Source organism: Gopherus flavomarginatus, chromosome 5, assembly GCF_025201925.1.
Source record: "Gopherus flavomarginatus isolate rGopFla2 chromosome 5, rGopFla2.mat.asm, whole genome shotgun sequence".
NCBI classification, from domain to species: Eukaryota; Metazoa; Chordata; order Testudines; family Testudinidae; genus Gopherus; species Gopherus flavomarginatus.
In genome coordinates, this window is record NC_066621.1 from 148,001,366 (window position 1) to 148,024,210 (window position 22,845).

At 44.0% G+C, this 22,845-nt stretch overlaps 1 protein-coding gene across 6 annotated transcripts in view; it reads right to left on the minus strand.

Annotated features, from left to right (window-relative positions):
• The window catches only part of LRRC9 (leucine rich repeat containing 9), an 81,926-nt gene extending 64,316 nt beyond the window's left edge, over positions 1-17,610 (minus strand). For 4 of the 6 annotated variants that reach the window (XM_050952512.1, XM_050952509.1, XM_050952511.1 and 1 more), the window contains exons 1-9: positions 17,534-17,610; positions 14,320-14,402; positions 12,045-12,263; positions 11,277-11,417; positions 8,841-8,904; positions 8,142-8,212; positions 5,714-5,896; positions 3,940-4,095; positions 53-261 (exon numbers count right to left, since the gene is read on the minus strand). In XM_050952512.1, coding sequence (XP_050808469.1) covers positions 53-261; positions 3,940-4,095; positions 5,714-5,896; positions 8,142-8,212; positions 8,841-8,904; positions 11,277-11,417; positions 12,045-12,263; positions 14,320-14,367 — 1,091 coding nt within the window. In that variant the 5' untranslated portion in view covers positions 14,368-14,402; positions 17,534-17,610. Of the gene's footprint in view, positions 1-52; positions 262-3,939; positions 4,096-5,713; positions 5,897-8,141; positions 8,213-8,840; positions 8,905-9,237; positions 9,332-11,276; positions 11,418-12,044; positions 12,264-14,319; positions 14,403-15,745; positions 15,806-17,533 lie in introns of those variants that run through there. The other 2 variants (XM_050952510.1, XM_050952513.1) reach the window with 2 other exon arrangements.
• Positions 17,611-22,845: the final 5,235 nt, after the last annotated feature.

Here is a 22,845-nt window from a genome sequence, read left to right on the forward strand (position 1 = left end):
GGAATGTATACATATTTCAAATTGCAGCTCTTATCCAATCATTAAAACATACTCATCTAGTTTTCTGTTCCAGAATGTTATCCTTTCCCTCAGGGCTTCTAATTTCAGAAAGAACTTATTTTCAAGACTTGACTCCTCACTGATTTCATCTGTGTTCTCATTATCGTCAATTGATTTTTCAATTTCCAGCCTTTTACTTTTAATAGATTTGTTATTCTGTATTTTGCCTGATGTCTGCAGCTCTGTCAGTTCACGTTCCAGCTGTTAAAAAGAATGCACCAAGATTCAAAGGCAACAGGTGAAGTTAAGTTACGGTACAAAATTACATTATTTGTTTTTCACAGAAGATAAATCTTCTAACTATAAACTATAAACTGACGATTAAAATATTTACCAGAAAACTAATTTAATAAAACAACAATTTTCTTGATTTTATCTTGACAATTGAATTTTCTTGTTTATTTAGCGAAATAATTCTGCGATTTGTAACAAGTTACTTAAAAACGTGACAAACTTGAAACAAGTAAAAACATGTACACTCCTATGGCCTGTAGTAGCTTATATTATGATCAAGAATATGAAATAATGATTTCCTGATTGACTACTGTGTTTAAATTTGAATTTATTTTTCTTTTTGCTTCCTGGGATATCTTCAGCTGCCACGGACCTTTATCCCCTTATATTGTCATGGCTATGAGTTTTTTATATGAATTGGATATTCATGAAAATGAAAGACTATCAGCACGATCTAAAGTTAGGCATGGTGAAGGCAGGCACTGTACAAGTTTCCCCACTTAGGGCTTGAAACTGCAGTGCATAGAGAAAGGTGCAGAGGGGATATGCTCAGCAGAGGTACAGACAACAACTGCATGTTATATTAAAAGATAAACCATGCTCTGCACTTTGAGCTAGCATGTGCATCCACACGTTCTTTGTCATAGGTGCTCAGCACCGAGAAGGGTGCGGGTTGAAAAAATTAGGACAGGTTTTCTCTGGAACAAAGGAGCCAACCTCAGCTCGACAGCATAGTAATGAGGTGCTCAGTAGCCATCACCTTGGGAAAATAAAGTCAATACTTCAGCAGAAGTGAAGCCAGGGTTACACTGCTCCATTACTGACCAAGGTGACAAATAGCTCAGCTCTGACCTGAGCAGACTCACTGACTTTTCTAAAACGCCCAGGGTGAAATCTTGGTCTCATTGATTTCGATAAGGCCGGGCTCTCATCCCTCCCACTACCTGTCCAGGATTGAACCCTTAGCACTACAATGTTGACATACAACTCCTTTGCTATTGCAATCCAAGATTTCTTTTGAGCAGTACTACAACTGAGATTTAGGTAAATACATTTTACATAGAGTTGCCAGGTGTCTGGTTTTCAACCAGAAAGCCTGGTCAAAAAGGGGCCTTGGCAGGTCCAGTCAGCGGGACAGCAGGGCTAAGGCAGGCTCCCTGCTTGCTGTGCCTCTGCACAGCTCCCAAAAGCAGCAGCATGTCCCTGCTCCATCTCCTAGGTATAGGAGCAGCCAGGGGGCTCCATGTGCTGCCCCCACCCCCAAGTGCTGCAGGGGGCGACACCTGTGAATGGGGCAGCACACAGAAATGCCTGGCCATGCCTCTGTGCAGGAGCCGGAAGGGGTACATGCCACTGCTTCCAGCAGGTAAGCACTGCCTAGCGCCTGCACCCCTCACCTTCTCCCACGCCCTAACCCCTGCTCCCACCCTGATCTCCGTCCCACACCCAAACTCCCTCCCAAAGCCTGCACCCCACACCCCCTCCCGCACCTCAGCTCCCTGCCCCGATACCCCTCCTGCCCTCCAAACCCCTCAGCCCCAGCCCGAAGCACCCTCCTGCACCCAAAACCCCATATCCCCAGCCCCACCCCAGAGCCTACACTCACAGCTGGAGCCTCCCCCACCCCAACTCCCTGGCATAGCACAGAGCCCACTCCTGCACCCAAACCCCTCATTTCTGACTCCACCTCAGAACCTGCACGCCCATCCCAAAGCCCATACCCCCTCCCACTCTCCAACCCCTTGCCTCAGCATGGAGCCCCCTCCCATACTTTGGGCACCTCAGCTCCAACACCCCAGCCTGGAGCCCCTCCTGCACCCCAAATCCCTAATCCCAGCCCCACACCAGAGTCTGAACCCCCAGCCAGAGTCCTCCCCCACTACTTCCCTCCCCACTGCCTCAGCCCGGAGCCCCCTCCTGCACCCTGAACTCCTCATTCCTGGCTTCACCCTGGAGCCCACACCCCCAGCCTAACCCTCACCCCCTCCCACACCCCAACTCCCTCAGCCAGCCCAGTGAAAATGAGCAAGTGAGTGAGGGTGGGGGAGAGCGACTGACAGAGGAAGCGGGAGGAGATAGAGCGAGCGGGGGTGGGACCTCAGAGAAGGGCAGGGTCACAGAGGTGGGGCAGAGCAAGGGTGTTTGATCCAGCAGATCCATATAAAAACTGCAGGGCCAGAGGCAGCTGGTTGCTGCAGGGAGCCCAAAGTCGTGAGAAGTTAAGGAGAGGTAGCAGGAGGTATTAGCTAAAGGGTCCCTGGGCTGGGAGCCAGAGTAGAGGGTGGGCTTGGGTCCCCACCACTCATCACTGGGGAAGTGGCTCGACTCTAGAACTGAGATATCCCTCCCCCCAACCCCACCTCCCTCCTGGAAGGGGGAAAACCATGAACAGTGACATGGCCGGATGGCTGAATCAGGAAGAGGACCCTGCAGTACTTGGATGGAGGTGGATCTGCAGGGGGTGATGATGATAGATGAGGCATCACCAGGAGATGGCACACCAGCTAGCAGAGCTAATCCATGTGATGGCCAAAAGAAGATATTGCACTGGTAAGTGAACCCTGTGACACATCCATAACACTTTTTAAAATCAGGCCATTTCTGTAGGTACCTATATATGGATTTAAGAGCCTTGACTTTTGGCACCCAAGTTTGAAAATCTTGTTCTGGGAAATTTACAACCAGGTCTACCATGTTTGATTATATCAGTCACATAACTCTTCTACACTCTTCAGCTATGGTTTAAAGCTTTTAGGTTATTCAACCATGATAGCAGACTCAAGCCTCTGTATGGAAAACAGAGCTGGAGGATGCAATTCAGAGTAACAACTTTAACTACCAAGATGTGTGAGAGTAAGAGAATAACCTACCTCTTATTCCATTGTAACAGTAGGGAAGGATTTAGCTCCCAAAAGTAACATTTCCATAAAATTACACAACTCAGATACATCTTAGTCCACTTTCCCTAAGAGCATCAACAAAACTGGTATTCTGAATATTCCTTTCTGCGCAGTGTAAGTGTGCAGATCCCCAATCAAAATACTTGAAAGATTTAGATATATGTAAGAAGCAAACCTCTGGATTATTTTTAAATAGGTATATTTTAAAATAGCTAATTCAAGGTACATCTTAAAGATTTAGTATGAACATAAAAAAAAGAGCGTAGACTGTAAAACAAAATGCTTTACTGTTTAGGATTATTTGGGATTGCATTGGTGTAGCTGAGAATAGAATCTCATCCATTATCTTATTGCTTATACTGTATTTAAAAGAACAGGAAGATAACATTTAAGCCTTAAAATTAGAACACTGCAATATGAGCACAGCCTGTGGAGGCTTACTGAAACTGCAGCACAAGTAATTGCTTTTAAATATAGCGTAGGTATTTAAATAAACACAAGGGGGTAGGGGTAAGGTAAGTTTTCCATTGACTTCAATCAATTGATCAGCCCCTAAGAACTTTGGGCTATATTCTACACTCAGTTACATTGTCCAACCCAAATGGGTATAACTGAAGGCAGGATTTAGCCAAATATACCTAAAATGATTTCTTCATCCAAACTCATATCTCCTCCCAAGGTACACATTAAAATTTCTTTCAAAGGATGCATTGTTTTCTTGATATATTTGACTATTTAAACTTACATGTTTTATGTTGCAGCTGAACAATTTTATTCGATCTTCTGGCAGTTTCTGCAGTTTGCATTTTCTTTCTTTTAGCTTTTCAAGCTCCTCATTGAGCTGCCTATGAACACTCTTTACACGCATGTTATAGTACATTATCTTTTTCATCACTGTAGCCTTCAAGTGTCAGGAAAACAGGAAACATTTGTCAGAATAACGTTAGCAAAATATAACTGTTCATACAGGCTGTTTTCTAACAATTCAGCAACCTTGTGACATTAAATTTTAAATGATTACTTCAGGAATTGTATACTAGATTTTTATGGTGTTGTAAGGGCTTCATTCATTTCATTTTGGGGGGTTTGTTTTCAATCTCTTTGTGATGTTCCAGTCCACTTAAATGTAGTGTTTCAATCAGCACTACATTAATGCACATTAGGGAATCTTTAGTGTGCACCAACAGGGTCAACATGGATCAACTAATGCACAACATGTTTGTGCATTTTAGAAATCACACCCTGTAGTCCACATCTGCTCCATGTAGTCAAGCCCTTAGATATAATTAACCATGTCTAGTGTTTTCCCAATGTTTATTGGATAAACACTGATTTCATTTTTGTAGTATCAGGGATGTTTTATCAGTGTTTATTGGTTACAACTAAAAATCAGACGCTCTAGGTATTGTATACTGCTAGGCTTAGCAGAATTTGATTTTTACCTTATGATTTCAACTGATTTCAACCGTAAGCATTTTTTCTATTTTTATCAATTTACAGTTTCTCAGTTGCAGACAATAGTGGGGGTCAGACAATTATTTAATGAAATATGCTGAGATTCAAAAAAAGTTAAAGCTTTATAACCATTAAAACACAAGTGGTCAACATCATGTCAAAATACACAAAATAAGTTCCTTAAATCAAACTAAGTTCCTCAAGCAGCATTTTTCCAATTTTGTCTATCTGTAATTTTTTATAATCATCAATGGAAATATTTTTCAGTGTGTGTGTATAGTATAATTTACATTTACCAATAAAAATATAATCCTTCCAAGCCTACATATTGCACATTGGATTGTCTTCCAGTTAAAATATTATTGTTGAAGAATGCTTTTAAAAATATAAAATATGAATAAACGGAAACTGTATATGAGAATACTAGTAAGATTTTTTTATGTTTTAAAACAATGTCATGCTTGATTTTCAGTTAACTTTCCTGTAGTTATTACTATTCTATGAACTGTAATCTCTTTGCCTTTAGATAAGTATTCTGTAGTCTTTGCAGTCTGTAATAGAGCCTTTAAATAATGAAAAATATATTTTAAAAGGCCTTGCAATCAGTTTTCAAATGGAGGGAATGGCTTCCTTCAATACAACAACACTGCCTCTCACCAACAAAGAAAGGTGGCCAATAATGCGAACCCCAAGCATGAGTTGGGCCTCCCAAGATCACGAGATTTTAAAACTAATAATAAAGATTGGGCTAGTTTTATTTGCACTCAGGTTTTGAGCCTTTAGGTTTCAAGTTTTTCTTCTCATGTGAAGTAGAAACTTACTTTTTTTAATTAACGCTGAGATTCTTTCATAATCAATCACCAGATATTGAGAGAATCATGATAAAAATCACAAAAGCTGGCAACATTGCACGGTATTAGTTTTGACATAAGCGCTTCAATTTTGTTGGCTGAAAGACAGATGTTGGGCAGTGGAGGTGTGTTACCAAAAACTGAGAGATAAAGAGGAAAAAAGAGATCATAAATATTGCTGGCATAGCTATGTCATGAAAATCTTATCCTTACCTCTGCCAGGACCTTGATTTGTTTTTGAGACACATCATATGTATCCAACCTTTGAAGCCGAGGCATATGATACAGCACATGGGTAGCATAATTACAGAGAAGACAAATAGGGTTGGGGTCATACTGAGGATCATTCAGACTCAAATCTTTTAAATGTGGTAGGCCTGCTAAATTAGAGAGTTCCTGGAAAAACAATGAAAATACTAAATCAACAACATGTTGGTGGTCCTTATTTCAAAACATCTGCATTTCAGCATGAAGGCAGGTCATTACTTTTAATTATTAAGAGGATATACGCAACAGCAGAGGGGGCAAAAATCAAGCAGATCTGGGATAGTATTAAAGGCAGGAGTATCATTCTCCTCTTCCCTCAGCACCGGAGAAGAAACCCTGCAGGGACTCTACTGGGATCCAGCTCCATACAGTGGAGAGACACAAGTACAAATTGTGGAGTAGTCACTCTCTCTGGCAGCATATCCCCCAAACCTGTGTATTTTAGCAGGGAATACCTAACCCTGTAACATTAGCTTACCTGTTTTTCCCCTTGATATTGTGACATCACCTACCTAGGATCTTCAATGGTGGGGGGGGGGGGCACAGTTGTGAACCCTGGTGGACAAAGTCCAAGCACTAGCAGGCTGCCCCATCCCCTCCACAAAGAAGCAAATTCACTATTTCTTGGGATTAGCAGAGTACTGTCAGCGATTCATTCCAAACTTCGCTACCATTGCCATGCCTTTGACAGACTTGCTCAAAAGACCTGCACCCAAAAGAGTCTGTTGGACCAAAAACTATGACAAAACATTAAGAATAGTGGTTCTCAGACTAGGGCCGCCGCTTGTTCAGTGAAAGGCCCTGGCAGGCCGGGCTGGTTTGTTTACCTGCAAACCAGCCCAGCCTGCCAGGGCCTTTCCCTGAACAAGTGGAGGCCCTAGTTTGAGAACCACTGATTTAGAACACTACAAGACCAGCTAATCCAAGAACCAGTGCTATTCCACTCAGATTTCTCAAAGCCATTTCTCCTGCAAACAGACATGTCCTGAGGTCATGCCTGGAACTGTGCTATCTCATGATGGAGAGGAAGCTTAAAAGGGAGCAACTCAGCTCAGAACACGGAGAAAGACCTACCCTAAGGGCTCCTGAACAACAGTGCCAAAAAAGCCTCCCTGTGAGGAAGAAGATTGCCTGCTCAGCCTGCTTGAAGCTGAAGGTTTAGTTGTCTTTTCTTTTGCTATCTTATATCGGACTTGGAGACACTGGGGGAGATGGATGGTAGGAAGTGACCCAGGGAGGTAGCTTTAGGTGCACTCCAGAGTACCTGACACCGTTGTCTCTCACAGACCCTAGACTGGAGTCTGGTGGAGTGGGCGGGCCTGGGCTCCCCTACCAACTGCCCTTTGTTGGGGAGGCATAAGCCTCATTTTCACTGCATCCCAACCTGTAGTGAGGATAGCATAAGGACATTGAAAACCCTGAGATGAGAATAAGCCACATACAAAGGTTTGGAACTCGACTGAAAGCTCTTCCCACCAGGAGGTGAGAGACCAGAAACTGGGTGTGCTACCCACAAGACTACCTGGCCCTCTGAGGACTATTACATGTCCTGTCCCCTCCAACATGTCCCTGTCCCGATCCTGTCTCTTCTCCATCCCTAGCTCCCTGTTCCAGTCCCATTCTCCTCACCTACTAGTCTTATTCTCCACCCAGGCTTCTCATCCCAGTTTCCTCACACTCCTAGTCGCAAGTCCCCTTCCCTTCTGAGTCTGATCCCCATTCTCAGTCTCCTCACCCCGTGTCAGTTCCCCAGAGCTTCAATAGGTACAATGACACACCCCTCCAGCAGAGCCTGCAGCGACTTATCCCTCAGGCATTCTGCAGCAGCCTATCCCTGGGCAGGGCCCAGGTCAGATGAACCCCCTCAGGCATAGGAATTTCACTCTCACTGCCAGAGCCGCAAGTTAGTCTGTGCAACAGCACCACTCATCTAGGAACCTTCCTGCTGCCTTGCAGTGTTACAGATGCCCTAGGTTTCCAGCCTGTCCTCAATCCTGTCCCAGTCCAAGCCATGTTCCAGCAGGCTTCAGACTTGTTTGAGCCCTGTTTTAACCTTGCTCCAGCCCTGCACCCACCTCCTGACCCACAGACTGACTCCAACCCAGCATCAGTCTTCGGTCTGCTTCTGGACTCTGACTAAGATCCTGATTTGGCTTGTCTGTGGATTCTGACCCAGAGCTTGTCCCCAGGCCCCAGTTTCAGCACTGCCCTTGGCCCAGCCTCAGCTCCACATCTAGCTTCAACCCTTGGTACCTGTCCTCGAAAACCACTCCAACCACCAGGACTGATCAACTAGAATCCAGAGACTGATTGTTACTGAGACTGAGGTGACAATTAAAAGAACATAAAAATGAAATGTGAAGCCTCAATATACCTTGAAGGAACATATTCTGTTACCAGAGAGGTTTAATCTTTCCAATTGTCCATTGGGGTCAAAGCAAGTTCCTAAAATAAAACGCAAGGACACACATAATTCAAGAGAACATGGTTGCACCTACAGTACTTGGTGAAGTACACGTTTTCATCAGACATAAGTTTTAACCACAGACTATAATTGCACAAGATTATAATTCATTGTTACAAGTGAATAGATCTTATGCAGGGCAACTTTTTCTTTTTCCACTCAAAACCAAACCTAACATAAAAAAGAATCTGAGAAAAATTAGCAGATTTACTAGCTGCTGTTTAAAAAAAAATACAGTGCCTGATTCTACTCTCACTTAAGTCAATAAAGACCTGATTCTCATATACACTAAAGCCCATTTACCCTACTCAGGCAATGTAAAGGAGCCTTACAGTGGGTGCACATTCCATTGATATCCATTTTAAGGCTCTTTTACACAGCTGAAACAGTGTTAAAGGGCTTTAATGTAAATGAGAATTAGGCCAGGAGAGTTTTGCCACTGGTTTCAGTTGGAGCAGCAACTGGCACACAGGGCTTGATTCTGCACCATTCAAGTCAATAGGTGTTTTCCATGGATTTGAATGGGAGCAGAATCAAGTCCATATACAGACTTCACAGCAGTAAGAATTACTATGCAGAAATGCCAGGCATCAGGTAAATATCACCTACCAATTTTATATATTAAGTTTCCAGCCACATTGAGCTCCTTTAAATTCTGTAGAGTGTGCAATCCCTGTAAATATTAAAAAAGGTAAAGTTTTAATTTAATACAATATTGCAAATAATTCAGTTCCTATAGACTAAAAATCAGAAGGCTGATCGTTCCAATGTAAAAATAATTTGGTAAGAGTTTAGTCACATTTTTATTCAACAACATTAGCTTTTATTGTAAGCTTCATTTTGTCCTGGCATGTAAATAGACAATGAATGCTGCTCAAAATAAATTACTTTGGAAAGTCTTGTATACTAAAATTAAAAATAAACTTAGTCTGACAGCTCTTTAGCTTCACAAGTGATAAACAAAAACCTAACAGAATGATGCCCCATGTCATGGGTATTCACTAACTTTTGGCTTCAGTCCATATCTCAGCCTTGGGATATCACAGTGGGATGCAGTAGTGATGTCAATCATTTCTGTGTGTGATGGAGATTATAATGTCCTGGGATGAGATGCCAGCATTATTAATTGTGACCCATCTAATAAATAACAATGTAAATGTATTGTCTCTTTTCATTTTGTTCTTCCTGAGCCCTAACTCTTCAGTTACTACTTTCTGTCCCATTCTCCACAGCACTAACCTCCCCTTCTTATCTTATCCCCTATTTTATCACTCCCTACCCCTATCCTCTGCCACTGTAATCTCTCCGGTTTACATTTTCTATCTATTCCCATCAGCCTTTCCTCTTTCTCCATTAATGTCCATGAATGGATTGGGTTTAAATGGAGTCTAGATCGACCAAAAAAGTGAGTTGTCTCAGAGTCCAGATCAGCCCCATTCTTCCTCTCATTACGATTCACACCTGTTTTCCTTCCACTTCTCACTCAATCTCCTATGCCCAGGGTACTTCAACATGCATCAACCAGCACCAGTGAGTTGTGTAGTGTTCTGCCACTTTACTCCTCTACCTCAGAATTTCTGTTTCCTGTGAAGCCCTCTGAACATAGTATCCAAATTCCAAGGCTCCTGGTTTAATCTGCCCTTGTCAATTTCTTCCTTCTCTCTAAACCTTCATCTTAGCCCAGAATCTCCCTCCTTCTGCTGTTTCTCACACTCATATGAAGATGGGGATTGAGACTTCTCTCTTCTCTCCACTTTGGGGAAGACCGGCAGATGTGTCCTCTCTGGCAGAAGGGTGTGTTTATGCCTTTTTTCCTCCCTTTACAACACTCTCTGACTGCAAGAGCTCTCACTTGCTCTGTGATGAGCACTCCATCCTAAAGATTAGCAGTAGAATTTGTGCATACAAGCTACTTTGACATAACGCCATGAGGAAAGGAAGCGGTAACTGCAAAATGTTCTTCTGATATTACCAAGTGATAGCAAGGACCACAAGGCACATGGATGTTCTAAAGGCTGCAAGTGCCCTTGGGCTGTAAAGCGAGTGGCAAGGCCAAATGTTCTTAATTTTTAATAGATTCTGCCTTTTTTCACTTAGCAGTTTATGATACTCAAAGTGGCTGCCTTTTGCTAACTAGAACTCTTAAGGGGTCCAATCCAGCAAAACAGCTTAGTGACTCTTCAAGCTGTGCAAAATCTAATTTCAGGAAACTAGAGTATATCAGATAGCAAAGGCCTCTGCAAAAGAGCTCTCCTCCTCCTATGCTCTCTGCTTCTCAGTATTGAGATCTATTATTTTCTGCCACCCAGAGCTATTTAGCCCATGTAGTAGTAGTACCCAGCACTAGTGCAGCCAGGTCAGAAGAAATAGGCAGATTCCCAACTTTGGGGATTTTTTTTTTTTTTTTTTAACTGGAAGAAGTTATGAAAGGGCTGAGGAAGCAGAAGGCTTCCTCTATCAATCGCCCACATCACTGAACTCCAGAGCAGCCCTCCTCCTCTTCTCCATAGGGTCACCATTTTCTGTAGGATGTTTGAAATAGTCTTTTGACTTAATGGGCCTCTCTAACTCTCTGACTGATGACTTGTTCCCATATTTCTCCTTCATGGGACAGTTTTAGGTGGTGGGATTTTTTTTGTTTTTACCTTTTTTACTAAAAAACTATTAAAATGGAAATTAAATTGCAAAAAAAGCATTGACATAATTCTGAGGGCCTGATAAAAACCTGTAAAAACAAGAAAACTCAGATTTAAAGCTCAAGTCCCTTCCTGAAATCATCTTGGTATGCCTAGGAAATGCAGAGGTCTCAGAAAAGTGCGTGATTTTATTTGTTATGTATATGCAGTATACCATAGCATATGCCATTAGTTCTTGATGTTTCAGCCCTAACTCTTTATGACAGTGGGCTTAAGTCAGACCTTTCTGGTTCAATAGCCTTAAAAGATAGCCTGGTTTATAAGTTGTATTCAGATACTATAGGATCCCTGTGGTATAAATAGAATGGATTAGCTAGAAGGAATTCAAAGGGTGGGGGGGAAGTCTCACCTGTATTTCCTTAATTTGGTTATTGTTCAACCAAATTACCTCTAGCTTCATTAGGGTCTCCAGATTTTCAATTGTAGAAATTTCATTGTAGTACAGGTAAAGCTTTTCCAAATTAGTGCAGTATTGTAGACCATCAATTTTCTGCCATAGAGGAAGATGTATTAGTTCTCAATGAATAACAAGGAAGAAAGGCATCCTGCTCGCTAACTTTCGGTATATCTATACAGAAAACTAGAGAGAAACGTGGCAAGTCAGTCTTAGAGGGCTTAATTCAATGCTCATTATCTACATGAAAAGACTCCCACTGACTTCAGTGGGCTTTGGATATGGCCCACAAAGAAAAAGCAGTAGCTGCTGGAGCACCTCTTGATGAACGTTGAAGTGGTTCTTTTAAAATGATATAATTTTCAAGAAAACAATTTTCTTACCAGTTTCCTAAAAAATAGTTTGTACTCTTTGTCGGTTTTTTAAAAGTTATTTTAGAAACACAACAGTGGAGTTCCACAATGCAAGAATATTAAAACTATCAAAAGAGGTAATGTGATCATCATCTAAAACAGAACCTATTTTGTTTTAACAACCAGTGTGATTACAGACAATAGAGTCTCAGATTCTGAACCCTTTACTCACAGCGAGTAGTACTTTACTCCTTGAGTAGACAGATTGACATCAGTGGGACTACCTGTGGAGGAATGTGCTATCCAGTGGGAGTAAGGGAATCAGAATCTGATGAGTTACCTAAAAAGAAAAGTCATAGAGTTAACTTACTGTTAAGCAACATTCAGCAATCCACAGGTTTCTGAGTAATGGACAATACTCCAGGTCTGAAATCTTCTGAATGCTTTGTCCAACAAGAGTGAGAGTTGTTAAATTTGGAAAAAATGACATGCCTACTATCTTGGGATAACCTGAGAAAAACATTTCCAGTGTAGATGTTTCTGGTCCCTCTTGATCAATTTTCTCATAAGACAATCCATTAGAAGTGCACTGCAAATAAAACACGGCTATTACCGCTCTTTTTATTTCTCTGGTATGAAAAATGCATTTTGGAGGAGAATGCCCAACTCCCACTGAAAGTCAACTGGAGGTAAGTGCTTAATTGTTATTCGTGACCCTGAAAAGTCCCACCCCTTCTACCCCCATCTTCAAGTATGTATGCAACTCCATAAAGTTTTTGGCCACATATTATGTTTAGTTTTTCATTCACAAAAGACAAAGTTCAGCTCTAGCTTCAAAATGCACCTTGTTTCATTATCAAAATATCCAACTGCATCCTAACGTACCATATATACTTGATCATAAGCCAGTTTCTTTATAAGCTGATCTCCCCTCCCCAAGATGGATAAGTAAAAATGGAAAATTTTTATAACCTTTTCATAAGCCGACCCTATAATTCAGGGGTCAGCAAACTTTGGCTCCGGAGCCATGAGGACAAGCCACTGGTGGGCCGAGATGGTTTGTTTACCTCTAGCGTCCGCAAAGTATCCCAGCATGCCAGCTGTTTACCCTGACATGCTGGGACAGCAACTGGTAGGGAAATTTTCGGGGGGAGGGGGGGAAAGAGAAGCTGGGAGTCAGGGGAGTAACCCTTGTGACCACCCCCCACATGACCCCACCCCTAGCGCGGCACCCCTACACTCTCCTCTTCCCATCCCTTCCCACCTTATCTGGGGAGGGCCAGGGGAGGATGTGTCTGACCTGGCTGGAGCTGCTCCAGCAGGCTGGGCAGCACTGCTGCAGCCTGCTCCAGCAGGACCGACGAGTGGCGCGGTCGCAGCATGTTCCAGTGGGCTGGGCCAGGTGGCACAGCCACAGCGTGCTCTGGTGGGTTCTGTGGTGCACCCCTGCTTGCGGTGGGGCGAGGGGTACCGAGTGGCAGGGCTGCAGCCTGCCAACCCCAGAGCTGCAGCTGCTTCAGAGGCTGCAGGGAGAGCAGAGTGGCCAGGAGCAGAGAGACTCTGGCCCTCCCTCTTCCGTTCTGTCTCTGCTGGCTGTGCTGCCTCTCCTTGCTCCCTCTGTTGGGGGGAGGGGCTGTGTCCCACCTCTCCCTCTCTATACCTGTTCATAAGCCGACTCCCTTCTCTGGTGCATCCCTTTTTTACTAAAAAAAATTCAGCTTATGAATGAGTATATTATAAAAAGCACCAAAATACATTTCCATTTAAACTATATTTATATGATAAAAGGAATATATGTGTAGTGGATCAATAAGCTATTTTTTCAGTTCTGGAGTACCTGCTTCAAATGAATTATAGGGTACGTCTACACTGCATGCTTCTTTCAGCGGTGTGTAAAGTATATACTTGGGTAGCCCCCCCCCCCCCCATGGATATAAACAGCAGCGTAGATAGGGAGACACTTATTAGGCAAGTGTAAGGAAAAGGCCTTTTCCTGTAGCCATACTGTAAGGCCTAAGGCCTTTGTCTGCAGCCATATTAAGAGAGCAGCAGCAAAGAAGCAGAAAGTCACACTCTCATATTCCATCTAAAATTACTCCTTTCAAGAGTCTCACTCCTGGGATTTTATTTCTTAGCATGGGACTAGTCGCCCTCCCATCATTCACAAGGTTTTTGACCCTTGCAGACCCCTATTATCATTGTATGCCGTGTACTGCCCTCTGAACAGTCCAGGAGTGAGAATCCTGCACTGATGACATTGTTAGAGAAGTATATATTACCACATAGTTTCAGGAGCGGCGCGAGGGTTTTTGGCGGCCTAGGCGCAGGGCCGGCTCACCGGTCCCGCGACTCCAGTGGACATGCCGCAGGCGTTCCTGCGGATGGTCCGCTAGCCCCGCAGCTCCGGTAGACCTGCCGCAGGCATGCCTGCGGATGCTTCACCAGAGCCACGGGACCAGCGGACCGTCCGCAGGCACGCCTGTGGGAGGTCCACCAGAGCAGTCTGCCGCCCTCCCAAATCCTAGTGCCCTAGGCAACTGCCTGGGTCGCCTAAATGGAAGCGCCGGCCCTGCATAGTTTTGGCAAAAATATTAACAGTGACTGACATTTTGAGAGTTAAAAAATAACAAGAACAAAAATCTTACCAGCTCTTTAATTATTTCCTCTGTGTTTTGGTTATCAATTTGGATCATTTTCTGAGTATTTAAGAGTAATCATAGTAGAGCATCTGCTTGAAAGAATGACAATACAATTATCTGTTGTGTATCCACCCACACAATTTAAAAGCCATAGACTTTCAAATAAATTGAGGGGAAAAAAATCTCAGTTCCAAATAGATACAGTTCCAACAGGTGTGTCTTTCACAGGATCACAGTTACGTTAATGGAAGAAAATTAGCAGTGTCCTGAATGTTTGGAATAATTACTTTTTTAAATTATATTCATAGAGTTTAAAGTCGGAAGAGAACACAGATTTTAAGGTTGATCATCTAACAGTGTAGATGTTGTATAATACAGACCAAAGAATTTTATCCAGTTACCCCTGTAATGAACCTACTAACTCATGTTTGACTAAAACATGTTGTCCAGAAAGCGTCCAGTTTTGACTTAAAGACATGAGGGGATGGAGAATCAACTACTTCCCTTGATAGTTTGTTCCAACGGTTAATCACGCTCACTATTAAAAATGTGTGCCTTATTTTGCCCTTGAATTTGTCTGATTTTAAGTTCCACATATTGGTACTCGTTATGCCTTTCTCACCTAGTTTAAAGAGACCTTTACTGCTCAGTATTTTCTCCCCATGAAGGTACTTATACCTCTCAATCTTCTTTTTCATAAACTGAATAGATTGAATTATTTAAGTTTCTCATTGTAAGGCACTTTCTGCAGCCCCGTACCATTTTAGTGACTCTCTTCTCTCCCCAATTTTTCAATGATGGACAATAGAACTATATGCAGTATTCCAGTATCAGTCTCACCAATGCTGTATACAGAGATAAAAATTACCTATCTATTCCTGCTCACTACTCTCCTATTTATACATTAAAGTCCTTTTACCCCACAGTACCATGCTGGGAGCTCATGTTAAGTTGTTTGAGCACTATGGTATAGGCTGCACTCCTTGTTCCTAGATGTTTGACCTTGTATTTTGTTGCGTTAAAACACATATCTGTAGTATCTGCCTTTTTAATTTGTTGCTCTTGCTGTTAATAAAAGGAAAGGAAAGGCACCTTAAAACTAGCCACAACATTTCATAAATTCATTATTCCTCAAGAAGGAAATTCTCAAATTAAGAGGTAAAGAACCCACATGCAGATATGAAAATATGCTGAACTCATCAAAACATAACAGAAATGTCCTGCTGAGAATGGACCACTTTTTTGTTACACACATTCTCTAAGTGATCACATACAGTTACATTAGCTAATCCTTAACGTTATCAGATTGATATTAGTATAAACAATATTGTAATTTACATCATAACTTTCTTCTCCAAGAATCTGAAAGCACTTTACACACTTTATTTAATGAAATATGTACAGACTACACACAACGGATCATTCCAGTCACCTTTGAAATGCTGCTGCAATATTTAACACAAAGTATCTCTACCCAGTAGTGTAAGGCTGGAAATGAAGAATATTTTATCCAGTTGAAAGTGCTGGGGAAATTGAAATAGGTGGAATTGAATGACATAAGAGTTAGAATGTAGATACAGCAAAGAATCCTAGCATATATATACCTGCCCCTGGATATTTCCACCACATGCATCTGAAGAAGTGGGTATTCACCCACGAAAGCTCATGCTACAAAACGTCTGTTAGTCTATAAGGTGCCACAGGATTCTTTGCTGCTTTTACAGATCCAGACTAACACGGCTACCCCTCTGATACAGAATGTAGATAGAATCCCAGAGCTAACCCTGCTACTTTGGGGATCATAAAGAACTACAGAGAATCAATGTGTTTCTTCCCAACTCATCCAAAAGATGACAAACCCAACAGCATCATAACTCCTGGCGCAGTTTGGGGGGCATTATTTCTGTACTAGTGAAGGAAAAATGCCACCTACTTAATCTCTAACTTCACCTCTATCAAGGCAATGTCCTGCTGGCACAATGTCAATTGGTATCAGTTCATGACTGATGCAGAGGGGAAAACACTAACTACAGAGTCTTCCATCAGCAATCTCTCACAGTCCTGTGCCCTGGGGGTATCAGTCAGGAAAGGAAAGCATCCCCACTCCTTCACTATTCTGGATTTCATGAAGAGGAGGCTTAATTCAGCTGGGGTGGGGGGCACAGCTGAAGACAACATAGGCAGCAGGGGCTTGAAACCTTTCCTGGGAATAGATAGGCGGGGGGTGGGGGGGCATAGGCAGGGGATAACCCATTTAGAGGTCAGGGGGAGAGGATTGGGAAGAAGGGTGCCAGGCATGGGTCAGGGGTGTTGGGAAGGTGGGTGCCACTCAGGAGATCCCAGCCTCTGCAAAGGGGGTAAGGGTGCCAGCCTGGGAATATGCCTTTTGGAAGTGAGGGGTGGGAAGAGAGGGGCCAGGCGGAGGGACATTCCCTTTGGGGGGCAGGGGAGAGAAGGGAGGCCCAGGCGGGGGACACCCCCTGTGGGGGTGATAAGGGGGGACCCAGGCGGAGGGACATTCCCTTTGGGGGGCAGGGGAGAGAAGGTAGACCCAGGCAGGGGACACCCCCCTTTGAGAGTGAGGGGTGGGAAGGGGGGGCCCAGGCGGAGGGACACCCTCTTTGGAGGTCGGGGGAGAGAAGGGGAGGCCCAGGCGGGGGACACTCCCTGTGGGGGTGGTAAGGAGGGACCCAGTTGGCGGACACCCCCCTTTGAGAGTGAGGGGTGGGAAGGGGGGGGCCAGGCGGAGGGACACCCCTTTGGGGGGCGGGGGAGAGAAGGGGGGCCCAGGCGGGGGACACCCCCTGTGGGGGTGGTAAGGAGGGACCCAGGCGGGGGACACCCCCCTTTGAGAGTGAGGGGTGGGAAGGGGGGGCCCAGACGGGGGACACCCCCTTTGGGGGGCGGGGGAGAGAAGGGGGGCCCAGGCGGGGGACACCCCCTGTGGGGGTGGTAAGGAGGGACCCAGGCGGGGGACACCCCCCTTTGAGAGTGAGGGGTGGGAAGGGGGGCCCAGGCGGGGGACACCCCCCTTTGAGAGTGAGGGGTGGGAAGGGGGGCCCAGGCGGAGGGACACCCCTTTGGGGGGCGGGGGAGAGAAGGGGGGCCCAGGCGGGGGACACTCCCCTTTGAGAGTGAGGGGTGGGAAGGGGGGCCCAGGCGTAGGGACACCCCCTGTGGGGTAGGGGTGGGAATGTTGCCACCACGGGCAGTCACGTACCTGAGCCTCCGCTGACCCAGCGTGCGCAGGGCCGGAGCGGGCTGAACGCTGAGGGCTCTGTGTACTCCAGCCTCTGCCGTCGCCTAGGAAACCATCTCCCCGCCCCCTCCGAGGAGCAGCAAAGGAGGAAAGACGGTGTCACGTGACAGCGGCGGAAGGGCGGGGCTTACCTCTTTTTATCCACCATGGCGCGGGAAGGATCAGTTTTGCCCCTTCGTCCATCCACCGTCTCTGTCCGGGGGGAGGGGCTTAGAGCTGCCCCGCCCCACCCCCGGCTCTCTCCAGGGTGGGAGAGGGGCTCAGACGTGCCCCCCATCTCTCGGGGGGTGGGGCTCAGAGCTGCCCCCCCCAGTCTCTCTCTAGGGTGGGAGAGGGGCTCAGACGTGCCCCCCATCTCTCGGGGGGTGGGGCTCAGAGCTGCCCCCCCCAGTCTCTCTCTAGGGTGGGGGAGGGGCTCAGACGTGCCCCCCATCTCTCGGGGGGTGGGGCTCAGAGCTGCCCCCCCAGTCTCTCTCTAGGGTGGGAGAGGGGCTCAGACGTGCCCCCCATCTCTCGGGGGCTGGGGCTCAGAGCTGCCCCCCCAGTCTCTCTCTAGGGTGGGAGAGGGGCTCAGACGTGCCCCCCAGGGTGGGAGAGGGGCTCAGACCTGCCCACCCCTGCACACTGTTCTCTGTGAGGCCCAGCACCAAGGGTCACTCCCTGGGGCGAAGCGCTCACACCCGGGCACTGGCAGTGCAGAGGAGAGAAGCGACCTACCCCACCTTCCTCTCGCTGGGAAGGATACAAAGCACTCTCCAGTCCCACCCCACCTCTGAAGTCCTACAGGGAATCCCTACGTAGAATTATCTGCCTTAGAGCCGAAAGCAGCACTAACCCTTGTAGAACGTGAACATGTCCAGAGGTGAAGTAAGCCGGTACGGTCCGGTACGGCACCGGCAAGAGCCAGTACGCTGTGCCGGACTGCATCAACTTCTACGGTGGGGATTGAAAGGGCTCAGAGCTCCCCGCCGCTGCGGGCAGCCCAGAGCCCTCTGAATACTGGCCACGGTCCTGGCGGCCGGGCTGGGGCCAGGATTTAAAGGGCTCCGGGCTTCCCTCAGCGGCAGGAGCTCTGGGCCCTTTAAATCCCTGCCCCAGCCCCGCAAAGCTCTGGGTTCCCCTTGGTGGCCAGAGCACCGGGCCCTTTAGTTTACCTCTGAGCCTCGGGGGGGGGGGGCTCTTAGCCACCTCTGCAGCTGGGAGCCCTTGGTTGATTTAATGGCTCTGGGTCTCCCAGCCACAGCTGTTTCCCCAGGGCCTTTAAATCTTGAGAGGACATGTCTCTTCCAGATGAGGCCACACCTCCCTCAGGACTCCGGCAATACCGGTAAGTCCTGTAAGTTACTTTCACCCCTGAACATGTCATTCAAGGAGTCTTATCCATCCTGCTATGGCCTTTCCCCAGGCATGATTCTAGTGTTGTATCTCTGTTAGGATAAAAAGAATGGCGGACCTTGATTCTCTCCTGAGACCAGATTTATGCTGGTGTAAGTATCCTGATTTCAGCAGAGTTACACCAGACCAAGCAAGAGAAGAATCAGACCCCAGGTCCTTCATTTACTTCACTGGGAAGAAAAGGGAAGGTGGTAGCATCCTGTACACTTTACAAATGAAAATTTAACACATTTATACTTGTGTTAAAAACACGGTATTCCCCAAAGGTACAACTCTAGTTCTGTGCTATTAGTTTCAGTTGAGATGACTGATTCTCTCTGGATCTCTAGATATGTCGTTGTCACCTTATAGGCGACTTTGCTAATTATCCTGAAGCATGTAGCCAGGTAGACACTTTTATTCTGGCTCATTTGTCTTTCTTGATCTGGGTGACACTTGTACACACAAGAAATTTGCACAGGTTTAACTTCAAATGTGAATTTAAACAGCTACGTAGACTCTCTTCTTTCAGTTAGAGTGGCTTATTTGTTCTTCACTTAAATTAATTAGAAATTTAAATTTAAGGTAAACCAAAATGATCCATTCCTAAGCTGAAATAAGTATCCACACTGCTTTTTGCACCCATGTAACTGTAACTATTTAAAAAGTAAATTAAATCTGTAATTTTCTTGGTAGACAACAGGACTGGTTGAAAAATGTCCATCAAAACTGTTTTTTGACAGAATTTTTCTATGAAAAGTGTCTGCTTTCTATGGAAACTTTTAAATTTTCATTGAAAATGTTTTTGTCTGAAAACATGTTTCTAATTTCTTTTATTTTCATCAAAATTTTCCACAACTCCCCCATTTTCCAACCAACCCTACTAGACAAACCCTAACCTCAAGCTCTTTCATGTGTTTGCATCGCTCTTTCAAGTCACCAGATGTCACTCTGATTCCATATAATGCAACTTTCATTCATTTAATATGTGATTACAGATTTTCTATTAGGGACCTACATACCTCCCAGCTATCAGCATTGCATCTGACTTATTAGTTCACATAAATGTGCTAGGCTTTTTTGTACCAAATAAAGTGAATCAATTTTTATATGCCTTTTTAGCATTCTACATAACAAATCATAACTCACATATAATATACACATAGAAACACAAAACCTTTTTATATAAAATGAGGTTAAAGGCATGGTAGTTATGACTGATGATGAAAAGAACGCTCATTTTTTCACTTCAGAGAAAAAACAGCCATCAGTTATCTACCCTGCCCAGTCTAATTTCTATTTCTGCTGCACGAATTTAAATGCTATTACACTGAGTTCTGCAATAAAAGTCTGTCTTGCCTAGTAAGTGACTTTAATTTATTTTCTAAATCAGTGATTTTCATCCTGTGGTCTGTGGATCCCTGGTGATCCACAGACTATGTCTCGGGGGTCCATGAAAGGTGATGATGAAAAAGTTTCAGATCCCAGAAAAGGCTATCCATTTTTTCTGATCAGTCAAAAGTATGTGAATACCCCCACCTACAGTCAAAACCTGGAAGTGTTGTCATAAGTATAGAAGTCCTCAGTTTAATACCGTTTCTCTCACAAGGTGCATTAAATGCCATGCCAAGCATGTGTTACATTTGTAGCTGAATTCTGTTCAGTCAATTTTCAGTCTAAGATTTCCATGGTAGAGGTCCGTGGACCACAGGTTGAATTTCCACAGTGGTCCATGCCTCCATTTGAAATTTTTTAGGTTTTCACAAATGAAAAAAGGTTGAAAACCACTGTTCTAGATCAACTAACAAGGCACCATGGGGCCAGATCCTCAGCTGGTGTAAATCAGCATCGTTCCATTTTAGCAACACTGATTTATACCAGTTCATTATCTGGCACATAATTTCAAAACAGTGATTAGACGGCCACCCATTAAAAATAAGCACTTGTGTCCCAAACTGAATGGTTAGTAGTACTAATAGTAATAATAAGTAACCACCTTTGTTTTTGAGCCTGCAGCTGAATGACTCGTCATTGGAATCTGTTTGCATAAGATCTCTAATCCCTTCAACGGCTACAGACATACAGAGAAGCATTGCAATATTAAGTATTAGTTCAACTCAACAAGAAGCAAAACTGACATTACTGCTAGATAATTTCCTGCAGGTTTATGAAGCTGTTAACACATAATGTTCGCATGTACAGCATTTTCAAACTGCAAGGCAGCAGCTGTTAGGGCCTCTCTTTTAATGTAAAGGATTTTCAAACCTCTCTCAAAATGACTGAATTAATCATTTCAAAGTCCTGCAGTGTGTTATCTTTTACAATCTGCTCTGGTACATTCTGCTAAGACATTTCGATATAATTTTAGATCGTTTCATAGAATACTGAAGGGAATTGTTTAAGTGCTGATGATGCTTTACTACTGGACATTTACTTTTGGGCTTCTCCCTGTTATAGTTTTGCTGACTGCTGCATCAACTTTTGAAATCACTGATCATCGATTCTCTTGGATCACTGTGCATCCTGGGTACATATTTCTGCCATTGACTTTTACTGCTGTTGATATTTTTTTATAGAGCAGCAGGCAAAGTGGTTTTACTAGGAATGCTAAGCAGATATCATTGTATTTGTTTCTGGAATCCTTACCATCCTTAAATCAATATAGTTTGCAATCTATATGCGGCTCTTAGGCAGCCACTTGTAAACTGTAACTGTATGTTTCTGACTTCTAATATGTCTTTCATTATATCACAATACTTCCAGTATCATTTCTGCCTACCTACTTACATTACATAAAACATCAGATTAAGTGCTTACATACTATGGTGATGGACACTGTAAGATACCTAAAACAGGTTACATTTTAGAAACCAGATTTTCAATGAATTGAATGAGTTGTAGTCAATAAGACAAAAGAAATGTTAGCTGACTCTTAGTATCAATTAAGAAATGTGACAGCTATATGCTTAGTTTTGCCTCTATTTTTAATGAAGTTTAATTGACTAAAAAAGTATGTCTTTGGATAGGTTTAAAAAAGCTTTTTCCAAGTAAGTCATCATGTACACTAGGAAATAGCACTTTTTCAACAATTAGCTTAAGTGAAGAGATATTGACCATAGTTTATCCTTCTCTATATTTGGAACTAAACTAAGATCAACACTGGCTCACTTGAACAGATTGGTGACATATGTTTGTGGAAGCAGTGCTATTTTCCAGGGTAGAGAAAGCCCTGATTATTTTTAAACTTGGTTGTGTTTTAGAGTGTAAAGCTATGGAAACGAATGCTGTATCTACACAATCACTTCTGGAGAAAACTTCCACCATTGCACTGACTCCTTTCTAGTTCCATCAGTGGTAAGAACAAAAGGACATGTAGTGTAAACAGGTCTAAGATGTTTTTACCACAATATTATCAAATCACAGCAGATCTATACAACATTGTGGTAAAAATGCCAGCAGCTGGTCTACACTAGCACTTCCACCATTGCCTACCATGAGTAGCAGCGGAATGGTGGTTAATTTCTCAAAAATCAATAGTGTAGACAGGGCATCATATACGTTATGTGTTTATACATCATCTGAATTACTGTAGCCTTGTTCTTCCTAGTCTCCCTGTTTCTTGGTTTTAAACTTTTGTAAACACACTGACTAATTGGGCCATTTTAAGCTATCTGGTTTACTGCTGTTGTGAATGAATATTTTGCTGCTCATTGCAGTGACTTAGAGGTGACAGATCTAACTTTAAGCACCTAGCCCTACTTCGTGAAAGTAACACCTCTTATAAGAACAGCCGTGTCTACACTACAAATGCTTCTGCTGGCATAACTGCATATAGCTATGCCAGCAAAACCCCAGTGTATATGCAGCTATGCCAACAGAAGAATATTTCTGCTGGCATA